Source organism: Triturus cristatus, chromosome 6, assembly GCF_964204655.1.
Source record: "Triturus cristatus chromosome 6, aTriCri1.1, whole genome shotgun sequence".
In the NCBI taxonomy this organism is placed as follows: domain Eukaryota; kingdom Metazoa; phylum Chordata; class Amphibia; order Caudata; family Salamandridae; genus Triturus; species Triturus cristatus.
Genome location: NC_140589.1, coordinates 464,951,234 through 464,964,557, shown reverse-complemented (window position 1 = coordinate 464,964,557; position 13,324 = coordinate 464,951,234). Strand labels below are relative to the sequence as shown.

Genomic DNA, 13,324 nt, shown 5'->3' with positions numbered 1-13,324 from the left:
TACTCTGGGTGGCGTGGAAAAAATGTTGGATGCACCTCCTGTAGCACCGCCTGGGGTGCTGGATGTGAAAGGATTCGTTGAACGTGATATAGCAACCATAGATGTAGGTACAGCTGTAGAAACAGATGTGCTTGCCGGAACTTGTGTCGGAGTTTGTTGTTGCGGCGGTACAGACGGAGGAGGGTCTTGGCGTTGAACCCCCTCTGCAGGCGGTCTATGTGGCGCAGCACTAGCATACTCGGGAGCTGCGTCGTCTAAATAAGAGGAAAGAAAAACATCTTCTGCGGTTCTGGGATGCCCTTTGGGATGTACTTTTATCGGGAACAATGGGGGTGGCAAGTCTTTTGGTATCTCCGGAGTAGCCTTAGGTAACCCTTCGGCCAGAAGAGGATACATGCCATTCATAAGGGCATTTCGTTGTCTGTCTACTTGTTCTGATTTTACTCGAGTACCTTCTTCAATTAATAGATTTTCTCGAACTTTATTTGACTTCTCCTTACTCTTCTCTTCCTGTCTACGTGCTTTTTCTGTACGTCTATACGATTCTTTACGCCATAATTCGATGGCATCTTTCTGTGATTGTCTAGCTTTCTTTTTCCATAATTCTTCTTCTACTTTCACGATGCAATCTGCATCCCAGGTCCCAGCTGCGGGCCACCTCTGACTTTCTGGTAATTCCTTAGTGTAGTCTACCCATAAATCAAGAAATAATATGGCGTCTAGGCCATGTTTATGATACATGAAGTACCCTGGAGTGTCCCTAGGAGGAATGGGAACAGCTTCTTCGAGTACCCCTTTTCTAGTTTTGATCTGTCTTAATTTCGAAAAGAGCGGCATTTTTGAGAACTGGTCTGATCTGATACCTAATTCTGAACACGTTTAATACAACAAAACACAATACTGAACAGTCATTCACACCACAATATGCAGAACGGATTTAAAACATTTTAACATTTAACATTTAATGAACAACAATGATGGCCATTTAAGGAACTAGTCACTAAGCATAATACTCGACACTAACTTAGGTAATTCTGGATTATATACTAGACATACTTGATATACTGCTAAACAGTACAGATACACTGCTGAAACAGTGCAGACCGGATTTGTGTACCCAAACCCGTCTTGACCGGCACAACCTATGTGCACGTCAGAACGTCTCCCCGACAATGGTACTCACCGGGTAGCTCGGAACGGAAGGCCTCGGAACTGAACTGAACTGGACTCGGACCGGACTGGACTCGACTCGAAACTTCGGAACTTCGGAACCTGGTGGGCCTCTGTATACCTCGGATCTTGCTCTCTCAGCTAGGCTCTGGTCGGGATACTTCGCACTTCTCACCGCCTCGTCTGGGTGTTGATCGCAGCCTCAGTTACCCCCGCTGGGCAGGAGGGAGATACAGGAAATCCTGTGGGTACGCGTTGTTGTCCGTCCAGCTGTGACAGGAGACCGGGCCTGCAACGCACCTCCGGCGCGTGAGATGAGAAAGTGTCCCTATTCGGGCGCCATTTCTGTGGTAAATAATTTAATTACCGGAACTTAATTTGATGCGGAAAATCTATAATAATAGGTCAGTAAAATAAGAGGCAGAATCCGTGGTATTAGAGGTTCGGAACGGGCTTTATTCCAAAATCGATTCGAATCGATGGACTCCATATTCCATCACCACGAAGGTTCAGGAAGTGAAGGACAAACTTTATTGACAAGTAATCATTTTTATACAGTAGGCATTACAGTGAAATAGATGCAGGAGGCGTAACAGTTGATAACAAAGATAAGAACATACATGCGTAACTAAAATAGGTGTAACTGGGCGTAACTTAAAGAACGTCATTGGATATGATGTCATAAATGGGTGGTTCCACGGAAGAATTTCGCAATGTCAGCAGAAATACTTGGCAGAGATGCGCGCGCAGCAGCATGACGTGTGATTGACGTGCAACTAGGGGGTGAAGGGGACTTGACATTTAGCTCTACATGTGGAGACAGAAGTCTGGGGTTATGTCAACCTAATCCCAAATCATATCTAACATCCTATGTTTAAAGAACTGTGTTATCCAAAGAGAGAGGTCTCTTAGGATAGAATCTTATTCTATACTGACTATACTGACTGTTAGTGCGTGTACAAGCGTCTAAGTGTCTACACTAGATGCGAGGGCAGAAATCTTCCATAGTAACAGGGCTATGAATTACTTGCATAAAGACAGAGAAGCCGGGCCTTTTGCTCGGTAGCTGAAAGAATGTTTACTTAAACTACTAGACAGGAATGCATTGGGTGAAGAGCGGAGCAGAGCAGATAATCTTGAAGGTGAAATACAGTTTTTGGCAAGCAGACAGGTCGAGTCAGGCACCGTTAGCCGCACAGGGAGTAGGACAAAGTTCATGGATACAGATGCGAGCTCAGACTGGAGCTTTCAGAGGCAGAAGGCAGAAAAGGCTTGATGGCAAAATCAGGGCCTACTCGCCTGGACTGTAAAATGGGATAAGTGAACCATATAAAGCCGGTGGCCTTTCATACTTAGGAATAGAATATCCGGCCCATTCATGGCGGATCTGAAAGAGGACATGTTGACGGTGGACGCACATGTGTTTGCGTCTTCATAACTGGAACTGGAGGAAACATACATGTACTTATGATTTATACATGAAACCGTTGGGGTCCAAGACAGGGGACATAACTGATCATAAAAAATCCATATTTCCACAAATGAATAAGATTTAAATGTATGACGTCTACTTACATGGACTTGCTGAACAGGCTTGTTACGGCCTGCTTGTACTTCTGGTTTCGCTCCCACTCTGCCCTGGCATTAGCAGTTACTAATTCGTCAGAAGGCACTTGGGGAATTCCCAGCTTTTCGGCATAAAGGTTAGCACCACCTCCAGTGAGCATTATGTGCGGTGTCTGTAAAATAAAGACGATGATGTAAGCGCTTTAAAAAATACACTATTGACTAAATCAAAGCACGTGTTTCATATCAATATGTTAAGTGTTTGGTTTGTGATTCCTTTAAGTGCATTAAAAGGATTAATGTGCAAAAACTTGATATGAGATCACAGACTCGCAGTGCATCTTGATACACGGCAGTCACCACCTCCCCAAAAAGTAAAAACGATTACTACTCCCTCCTCCAATAAGACAGAAGAAAGTGCACTTTTCACGTACCCTTAGCATTTTGAGGCAATTTCATGATTGAATCATGTAAAACATTTAACAGCCATTGCCCTAATTCCATCCACTAGCAACATGAGAGCAGTATATTAGTCTCTGGAAAGAGTACCCGGCTTGAAGGTCCTATTGTTTAGGTCCAATAGATATTCACTGATATGTAAACGTTTGTGTGATCTGCCTTCTGAAGGATTTTGCTGATGGTACAGTCTTCAGGATTTTTCCTCCTCCTCTACACAGCACTTTATGCATCCATGTCAGTCATATATTAAAGATGTCACAACCCAGTGGATAACCTATAATAACGTTACTCACATGACTCCATGAGTTGTTTCCACCCTTTATCATTGACACTTGGTGTACTTGTGCTAGTACACCGAACTCTTTTCGTTGCTGCATATTTGAACATTTAATTCATCCATTCCCCTACATGGGATTTTAACACTCCATTTTTGAAAAATGATGCCTTTTGCTCTTGGAAAATATATACACATCCAATATCATTTGGCATTGTTTATTAGGATGACCTCTCAGCCAGTGCTCTCGTTCATTCTCTCAAATATTTTTCACAGATATTTGCTGTATAACATAAAAAGTGTATATGGCATCAAAAATGCCCTACAGCTTTAACATCTTCATCTTTGCAGGGATCCACTGCAGTCTAAACAAAAATCTTGCTCTGAGTGATGTCCTACTTACAAATCTGTGATAAAGGATTATCTCTCAATTATGTCTTCAGCTAAATCTTCCTTCCAATCTTTTGGGAACACATTCATTGTGAATTAGTTTAAGCTCATTTATAAATATGATATTTAATAAAGGCTTAAATAATTTTGTAAAGATTATTTCAAATATTTTACTGCCTTATTCTGATCCCCACAAAAATGTCTCCAAAATGGCTTTCATTTTGTGTAGCTGAGATTTTATTTTCTTCTGGAAAAACTTCAGTTTACCACGTTTATGCAAATCGACTACTCTAATTAAGCATTTTCTAACCAACATCTCATTGATTTTCTAAATCCATTTATATTTCTGGATTATAACATACTGCATATAGGTCACCCCTTCTCAGTATTTCCCCATGTCTGCTGCTGTAGATTTAAGCCTGGGAAATGGTTGATATGCTCGAAATTGAATGCATGTACACTCTCAGAAATCCAAATATTATACACCCCTATTCATGATGGTGGCATACTAACAATTCTGCTCAGATTATTTGCACTATTAGCCAACTTTCTACTCTGAAAGGGTCCACAATGTGTTTAGTGGTCATAGCGTTATCCAAAGAAAGAAGTCACACCATCACCAGGTAGGCCAGGCACATCAGCAGTTGATCAGTGCTCTCCCCACTAATATTTAACTTCTGGATTTGCCTCTAGTGACACTTTTAGATATAAGTGTCACACAACATTATATGAATGCATATGACACCCAGCTGAATTTTAAACTTTCCACTTCTCTAACCATTTCCTCCACAGTATTCAACTTTCCTGGTTTTAAGGTTAAGAAAGTGGCTATTTACTTGGCAGCTGGCCAAATAGTACATAATCCGTGCTATTCTTCCAGTGAGCAGCACAAAAGTACTCTGCTGTTTAACCAGCCCAAGGCTAAATAGAAGAGATGATGTACAGCTTGGCTGGCATCCATATAAATTATGTGAGGCCTTTATTCAATTGTCCATGAAGAAAAAAGGGACAGCAGGCAATGGTAGGGCAGTGGCCATCTGGTAATGTGGATGCAACGTGTGAGGCATTCGAAAGTAAGTGCATATACAGATGCATAGTAGCTTGTTCAAAGTTAAATGCATGAATTAGGCTAAGCTATTTACAGATAAATAAACAGTAAATCAATTTTGAATAAACACATTTATATCATTTTATTATTGAAATAAGAAATGTAGAAATTAAACTTCTATTTCAAGAGCTTCAGGATATGGCACACACATATTTTTAACTGCAATTGTGAAGTATTTGACTGGCTGCATATAAAAATAAGTATTGCTTTAAAGGATGTTACCTAAATGTTTTATTTGCTCATGAGAAGATGTTGTTTAATAAATCTTCATGATCCTCCTTTTCATGATTTTTGAGGGCTGGACACTTTTTGGGAATCTTATAGAAGGCCTTGTGCTAGCTCTCGTCTTCATTTTCAGGGAGGTTGTGCTTGCCCAGTATTTAAAACCTGACAACCTAGTAGCAGTTGACAAGCAGCAGCAAACATGTGGTATCTGGGCTGCAGATGGAGGAACATGTACAGTAGGCGATAGGTGCTTGGGAGCAAAGTGCTTTGGACACTTACAGGAGGTAAATTCAGTGAGACACAGTAGTGGGCATTCTGTGGAATGGGAAGTGAAAGTAGGAGCTAGGTCAGCAATGCATCTGGGTAAATCTCAGGAGAAGTATACTCTGCTGCCTGTGAATAAATACATTTTTCCTGCTATTCACCCAGCTTAGTGGGAATGAGGCATAGATGCTCATTCATCCCATGTCGCGAGTGGCCCCTTCAGCCACACTATTTCAGCCATCTGCGCAATTTACCTCTGGAATGGTATTTTCGATTGCAAACATGCTAAGCAGTGTTTTATGTGGGCAAGGTTCTAGCTCTACTGAGCCAGAAGGACCTGGATGAGCAGAGCCACAAAGACCAGAACAAGAAGAACCAGGTTCAGGAAGACCTGATCTACAAAGATCGGGGTTACCAAAGCCAGAAGGGACCAGGAAGGCATAGGCAATGAGGAACAGGACAAGGAAAAGTAGGAGTATGTATACCAGGACTATGGTGAGAAGGATCAGGAGGGCTAGGAGGATGCAGAACAGGGGGTTTAGACCCAGTGTACAAGGGTCGGAAGGAACAGAAGGACCAAACATAGAAGGAACAAGAAGGCCAGGGACCATATGGATGAGGAGGGCTAGGAGGATCTAAGTACAGACCAGGATAAAATGGAAGAGGGCTGCCAGGGCCAGGAGTAGCAGACACCCTGTAGACAGACCAAAGAGGACCAGTATCAAGTGACCAATGGAAAGATGGAAGAGAGCCATCAGGACCAAGATCACAGAGATCAGTTCAATGCAGACCGGTGGACCAGAAGCGAAAGGACCAGGAACGGGAAGACCACAACCAGAAAAGACCAGTGATGGTAGGACATGGATACTCTAGATTAGAATGATCAGAGGGAATAGGAAGGAAAAGAAAGTCTAGGACCAGTGGGACTAGGATCAGAAGGTCCATGAGTGTCAGACTCTAGTGGGATCCTAAACCAGGGTAACAAGGATTACATGAACCAAGTTTACCCACAACATGGGGTCTTAAAGGACCAGATCCCAGAGGACCATGACTAGGAGCACCATGCTAGGGGGTACCAGAGTCAGAAGGGGTAGGATCGGGAAGTAGGACCCTGGGACAAGGAAGTCTAAGGAAACCAAACCAGTGTGACCTGCACCAGAAGGCCCAATGCATGAGAACCTGACAAAGGAGTACCAAAACTAAGATCAGGACTACATGGACCAGGAGAACGAGCAGCAGAGGGGTTCAGAACAGGCAAACCAGGGAAATAGATAAACCAGGGTAGTAAGACCAGAAGACTTAATGATAGAGAATTAGGATGAGGGGGTGAAAAGGTTCAGGACTGGGAACCTGTAAACCCGGAGACCTAGGATACAAAGCACCAAGTGTTGGCACTGCAGCAGGGAGTACCCCAGGGCTCAATCCTGAGCCCCACCTTGTTTAATGTTTACGTGGCTCCTTGGCCGAGATTGCTGAAGGCTATGGGATCGGTGTGGTGTCCTATGCCGATGACACCCAGTTGGTGGGGTCCCTGTCTCAAGACCAATTCTCAGCAGCACTGAACCTGGTGGAATGCCTCCGAGAAATTGCAGCCTGGATGGATATAAACTGCCTAAAACTCAACGGTAATAAGACTGAGGTACTGATAGTGGGGAAAGCCCCTTCTGTAAGGTCATCTGCGTGGTGGACGCAAGATTTGGGCCCTACCCCTATACCCTGTGACCAAGCGAAGAACCTCGGAATCTGGATCGACACCCACCTCTCGTATGATTATCATACCAGGCGGTTTGCTGGCACATGCTACGGGGTTCTAAAAAGACAGGAAAACCCTTGACATTTTGCCCACTGCGGCCAGAAAGACTATGGTCCACGCACTTGTGACTTCCCGCCTCCATTATGGGAACGTCCTCCTTCTAGGGGCTACTGATAGGTGTACTCAGAGACTCCAATGCGTCCAGAACGCAGCGGCTCGTCTCATCCTAAAGCACCCTAGGAGAGCTCCTTCTAAACCGGCTCTAGCCTCTTTACATTGGCTCCCTATCCGGGAACGAGCCCGTTTTAAGGCACTATGTGTGTGCCACCGCATTATGCAGGGGACCGCTCCCACCTACCTGCGTAACCTCATCACTCCCTACACTCCCACCCGAAGCCTCAGGTCTGAGGGACTGGGCCTACTCTGTGTCCCTTTGATAAAAAGAGCCAGGATGGGGGGCCGCTCTTTCCGTCTCTTGGCAGCTCAGTCCTGGAACAAACTACCTGTGTGTCTCCGACTCGAACCAGCTGAAGGCATTTTCAGGAAGAAGCTCAAGACCCTCCTGTTCCCCCACTAATCTACCGGTTCTGCCCTAGCAGCCCCACCGCAGCGCGGGGACACACTGTTCTAGTGTAACCAGGCGCTTTACAAGACCCGTTAACATAACATAACATAACATAACAAGTGTGAGAGTAGATGGGGAAGATGACCAGACAGACCAGGAAGTACATGGCCAGGAAGATCTAAGACTGACATGCACCAGATGTAAAGGAACTTAAACTCTAGGAAAGGCTAGGAGTATCTATGGTGGGGCAGAACAAGTTCATGCAGAAACATGAGGGCAAGGAGCAGGACGACTGGGGCTGGAAGGATCAGGACCAAATTGAAGAGGACTCTGAAGATCAGGACCTGGAGATTAATGTCCAGTAGTACCAGGCAACCAGGAGAAGCAGGGCAATGGTGGCCAGGAGAACCAGAACCAAAAATGACCAGGCTCAGGAGAACCCAAAGAAAGAGAGCCTGGATCTAGAGTGCCACGATCAATGGTGCAGTACCAGTAGGACAAAGAGGACAAGGAACAGATGCAGAAGGACCAGCAAAACCCAGACAAGGAGGGCCAGACTACAAGAAGCCAAATGGACCAGGACCTGCAGTACCAGGGCTAGGAGTTCCAGGGTGAGAAGAACCAAGACAAGGTGACGCGGAACAGAAGGACCAGAAAGGAATAGAGCTATATGGGCCAATACTGGTGGAACCAAGAAGACAAGGTTTTTGATAACAAGCACAATAGGTCAAGAAAGACCTAGACCAAGGAGACCCAGGCTAGGATGTTTGGTGAACCCGGTCCATGAAAATTAGGCCCAGGAGAAACTATACAGACAAGGACCAAGAAGATCAGGCCAATGGGCACACAATCTCAAGAAGGACAAGGACTATGAAAAACAGAAAGGCATGGCCCGGGATGCCATTAAGGTAAGACAAAAGACACAGGGAAACTAGGGCAAGAAGGAAATGTTTTAAGAGGATCAAGAAACAAAGGACTAGGACAACCAGGAAGATTAGGCCAAAACGCATCAAGACCTTGAGTATCAGGCCCAGGAGGATCAAGATGAGTAGGGAAAGAAGGATCAGGACCAGGGAGATCCAGAGCACAGGGCTTGGAACCTGATGGCAAGAAGATGAAGAACAGAATGGCCATGTCCTGGATGACCAGACCAAGGAGAACCATGATCAGTCAGTTAGAAGCAGGAAGGCAATGAGGAGGAGCATCAGGACCAGATTATGGAAGACTAGAAAGATTGGGAGCATTAGGCCAATAGGACAAGGGGCAAATAAACAAAGAAGATGAGGGAGCCAAGAGGACCAGAGCACGGTGGGTTAGAATGATCAGCTCTAAGAGGAACAGGCCTAGGTGTGCCACGGGGATCATGACAATCGAACCAAGGCCCAGAGTATCATGTGGAGCAGAAGGGCTGGGGTCTGAAGGTAGCAGGGCCAGGTAGAGTAAGACCAAGGTGCTGTTTTGATGTCAGGCGCCCTGTTGTTTTCAATGGGGAACCTCTGGTTTGCAAATGCACTGCAGGCTTGGGGATGAAGGTCTTTTGGGTGCGCCCACCATTTCGAGAGGTAAGTTGTGAAGTTAGGGGTTGGCTAGGCATCATCGGTTTGGGCACACAAGGCCGTAGGGCGTTAGGTGCAGGGGTCCCTTCTGGGGTCAGATCTTCTTACCAGCTCCTGATCGTGGTTAGGGGGGGGCTTCTGGATTTAGACTGCAGGCGTCAGCTGGAGGCTTGAGGCAAGTCAGGGGTCACTGGATCTCTGGTCTGGATTGCTGGGGTGACCTCTTTGTAGTGTTTGCCCACTCGATCTCTGGCCATGGACGGCAAGTGCAGAGTGGTGCGGATTTGTGGTATCCAGCCAAGGCCAGAGGTTGCAGATGAACAAATTCGGTGTTCATGGGAGACAAAGTCTTTGTAGATGAAGACTGGCAGGTCCTCTGCGATTTTCGAGGTTGCTGGCTGCAGGACACACCGGAATTTCACAGGAGCAGGTTCCAGGTGGAGACAGGCCGGTAGGGCTGGGGCCAAGTCAGTGGGCGTCTTCCTCTTGTTAGCTGCTGCACGGCTGTTCGGTCCTTCTTCTTCTTCTTCTTCTTCTTCTTGTAGTTGCTTCTTTTCTGAGGAAACAAGGTTCAGGGGTGCCCCTAAGTACTAGGTTTAGGGGTGTTACAGGTAGATAAAAGGCAGGGACCAATGGGTCCCTACCCTGGGGTGGGTACACCCTCTATTATGTCACCCTCCAGTGGGAGGGGGGCATGAGCCTGTCCCTGGTTGGCTGAGTCCCCCTATCTTCAAGATGGTGTGGACTGAGAGTTGTGCTTCACCTCGCCTCCCCCACCTGAGGGGTCGAGTTGGCAGAGGTGGGCACACCTCTCTTCTTCACTTGTTTTTCCCACCGGTTCTCCCGCCCAAAATGGGGGTCAGAGACAGTGGGGACCAGTTGCTGAGAGCAGCAATTGGCCTGGGGAAGCTCACAAAGGCGGCAAGCCTTTGAAGCTTCCCCTTCATGAACCCTGCCCATCCTGGGGGAGGAGGCTTGGTACCTCGTCCCAGGATGTGCATTGTTTCAGGCCCCAGAGAGCAGCAGGCTCTCAACCCAGGGGTCCAGAAACATGTCTGGTGGTGGCAGCTGAAAGCAGCCACATAGCCTGGAACCTAGTGGTAGGTTAGTGTTTCAGGGGGCATCTCTAAGATGCCCTCTGTGTGCATTTTTCAGTAAATACCACACTGACATCAGTGTGGGTTTAATGTGCTGAGAAGTTTGATACCAAGCTTCCCAGTTTTCAGTGTAGCCATCATGGTGCTGTGGAGTTCGTAATAACAAACTCACAGCACCATATACTCTTAATGGCAGTACTGCACTTACAATGTCTAAGAATGGACTTAGACACTGTAGGGGCACAGGGCTCATGCACCTGTACCCCCACCACCCAGCTAGAGGGGTGATTGACCTATGCCAGGGCAGTGGGTTGTAGACATGGCACACAGATATGTGTGCCATGTCGACTCTTCACTTTGTTCTGTACCAAAACACACAGCCTGCAAAGGCAGTGTGTGTGTGTAATTTATTTATTTATTTATGGGTTTTGCATAGCGCCTGAATCACCCCTGAAGGGGTATCGATGCACTGCGGACATACAAGAGGATGCTGATGCATAGCGAGTCTAAAACATAACAGTTTTCAGAAGCCTTCTAAACTGAAGATGGTCCAGACATTGCGTCAGCGAGGTAGGAAGTTGATTCCAGTACATGGAAGCAAGATACGAGAAGGCTTTCCCGCCTGTCCTTGACTTCTTGACCCAAGGAACCACAAGAAAAGACTTGGATCCGGATCGAAGATCTCTAGAGGGAGTGTAACATTTAAATTTCTCTGCGAGGTAAACTGGGCCATTACCATACACCGCTTTGTGGACGATGCAGCAAATTTTGAACTTTATACGTTTGCGCACCTGAAGCCAATAAAGCTGTTGAAGAAGCAGAAGGGAGGCCGTTCTATAAGGGACATTTAGTACCAGACGAGCAGCTGTGTTCTGGACTACCTGTAGGTAGTCCAGTGAAGACTCATTGGCTGAGACCAACAAGGCATTGCAGTAGTCCAGTCTGCTTAATACCATTGTCTGGATAAGAGTTTTTCATGTAGAGACTGGCAGAAAAGGGAAAGCTCGTCTCAACAGACTAAGTACGTGGAAACAGGAGCCAACAGTGTGGGTCACATGTTCTTTCATGGTCAAGGCCTGCTCAAGGCGAACAGCCAGATTTTTTACTGCTACCTTAGGCGCGGGGGAAGCACACAGATCTCCTGGCCACCATTCCAGTGACCACAACAGTGGAGCCTTTCCAAATAGCATGATCTCAGTCTACCTGGCGTTAAGTTGCAGAAAATTATTTGGCATCCATTGGGAAATTGCTATAATGCCAGAGGAGAAGGTAGACTGGGCTGAGAGGGTATATTTATTATATGAAAAGGTAAGCTAGGTGTCGTCCACGTATGAAATTGGCGAAAACCCATAGGTCTTTAGAAGACCGGCAAAGGGAGCGACATAGATATTGAACAAAGTAGGGCTTAAACATGAGCCTTGAGTCACTCCCTTGGTCAGCTCCATAGTTTTAGATAGATAAGGTCCCAGGTTAACTGTCTGAGAGCAGTTGGAGAGGAAGCTTGTCGTCCACCGCAAGGCCAATCCACCAATTCCAGATTCTTCCAGCAAAATCTGGTGATCGACCATGTCGAATGCGGCCGAGAGATCTAACAACACCAGGAGAGTAGATTGGCCACTGTCTAAGGCTAGCCTGATGTTATCTGTTACAGCCACCAGAGCTGTCTCCATGCTATGTTTGGGCCTAAAGCCTGATTTCAAAGAATCAAGGCTGCCCGAAGATTCCACATAGTCTGACAGGTGTTTATTAATATACTTTTCCAAAATTTTGCTCAAGAGAGGAAGAAGGGAAATAGGTCGTAGATTAGAGAGATCTTCCATGGAGGCCTTAGTGTTTTTATGAATAGGTATGACTTGCGCAGCCTTCCAATCTAGCGGAAGATGACCCTCCTTCAAAGAGAGATTAGGAAGGGAACAGATGGGAGCTGAAGGTTGTTTAACCTCTTCAGTGCCCATGACGAGATAGTCTCGTCATGGAGCTCGGTTGCGCTGTGCCCATGACGAGACTATCTCGTCATGAACCCCACCCACTAGTGCAACGCCCGGCACAGGAGGGGGAAAGGGCATGGCACTGAAGGGGTTAACAAGAGAGGAGGAGATTTTAACTGGTATAACGTCAAGAGGAGAGCCTGACTTCACAGTGCGTAGTAAGACATCCACATCCTCATGAGTCGGGGGGGAAGCTCACCAGCGACTGCCTCTTCATGCAGGTAGAAGAGTTATAGTTCATATCAGCTGACTGCGGGCTCCCAGCTGTGATAATCTTGTTATAAATAAGGTCAATTTTCTGTATGAAGTGTTCAGCTATTGTGTCACAAAGGGCTTGAGATGGGGCTTGCTCCTGATCGCAGGCTTAAGGGTTAATAAATGATTTAAGGATCTGAAATAGAGCTTTGGGGGCATTCCCTGTCTGATTTAGCTGTTGGGCAATAAAGGTTTTCCGTGCCGTTTTTATATTTGTATGATACTGAGAGAGAGATATCCTATATTTCTCTGATGGGTTACATCGACAGCGCCTCTCCAGGTTTTTGCATTGACATTTTTCACTGCGGAGCTCGGGTGTATCCCAGGCGGCCTGAGCTTGCTTGGTCTTACAGGGTAGTACTTTCAGAGGGGCAAGTTGATCAATAGCAGCTCTAGTCAAAGCATTAAAGCGGACTAGACCCTCCTCGACATTCTCTGGTTCAATGTCCCATGACGATGGAAAAACAGCTGAGAAAGAGTAGGGGGTGATTTTATGCCATTGTCTGTAGAGACGCTTGGGACCTAGGCCAGGTGCCGCATGTACTCTAGGGCCCTGAACTTGAAAATCGATAAGTGCGTGGTCTGACCAACTTAGCGGCCATGGGGCTTCGCATGTAATATAGGATGATTTAGAAAAAATTATGTCCAGTGTGT

General features: G+C 46.2%; 1 protein-coding gene across 1 annotated transcript in view; it reads right to left on the bottom strand.

Annotated features, from left to right (window-relative positions):
- The window catches only part of LOC146817301 (isoaspartyl peptidase/L-asparaginase-like), a 1,382,729-nt gene that overhangs the window by 366,008 nt on the left and 1,003,397 nt on the right, over positions 1-13,324 (bottom strand). Inside the window, exon 4 of the mRNA XM_085609196.1 lies at positions 2,746-2,909. Within this exon, the coding sequence (XP_085465322.1) occupies positions 2,746-2,909 (164 nt within the window). The remainder of the gene's footprint in view (positions 1-2,745; positions 2,910-13,324) is intronic.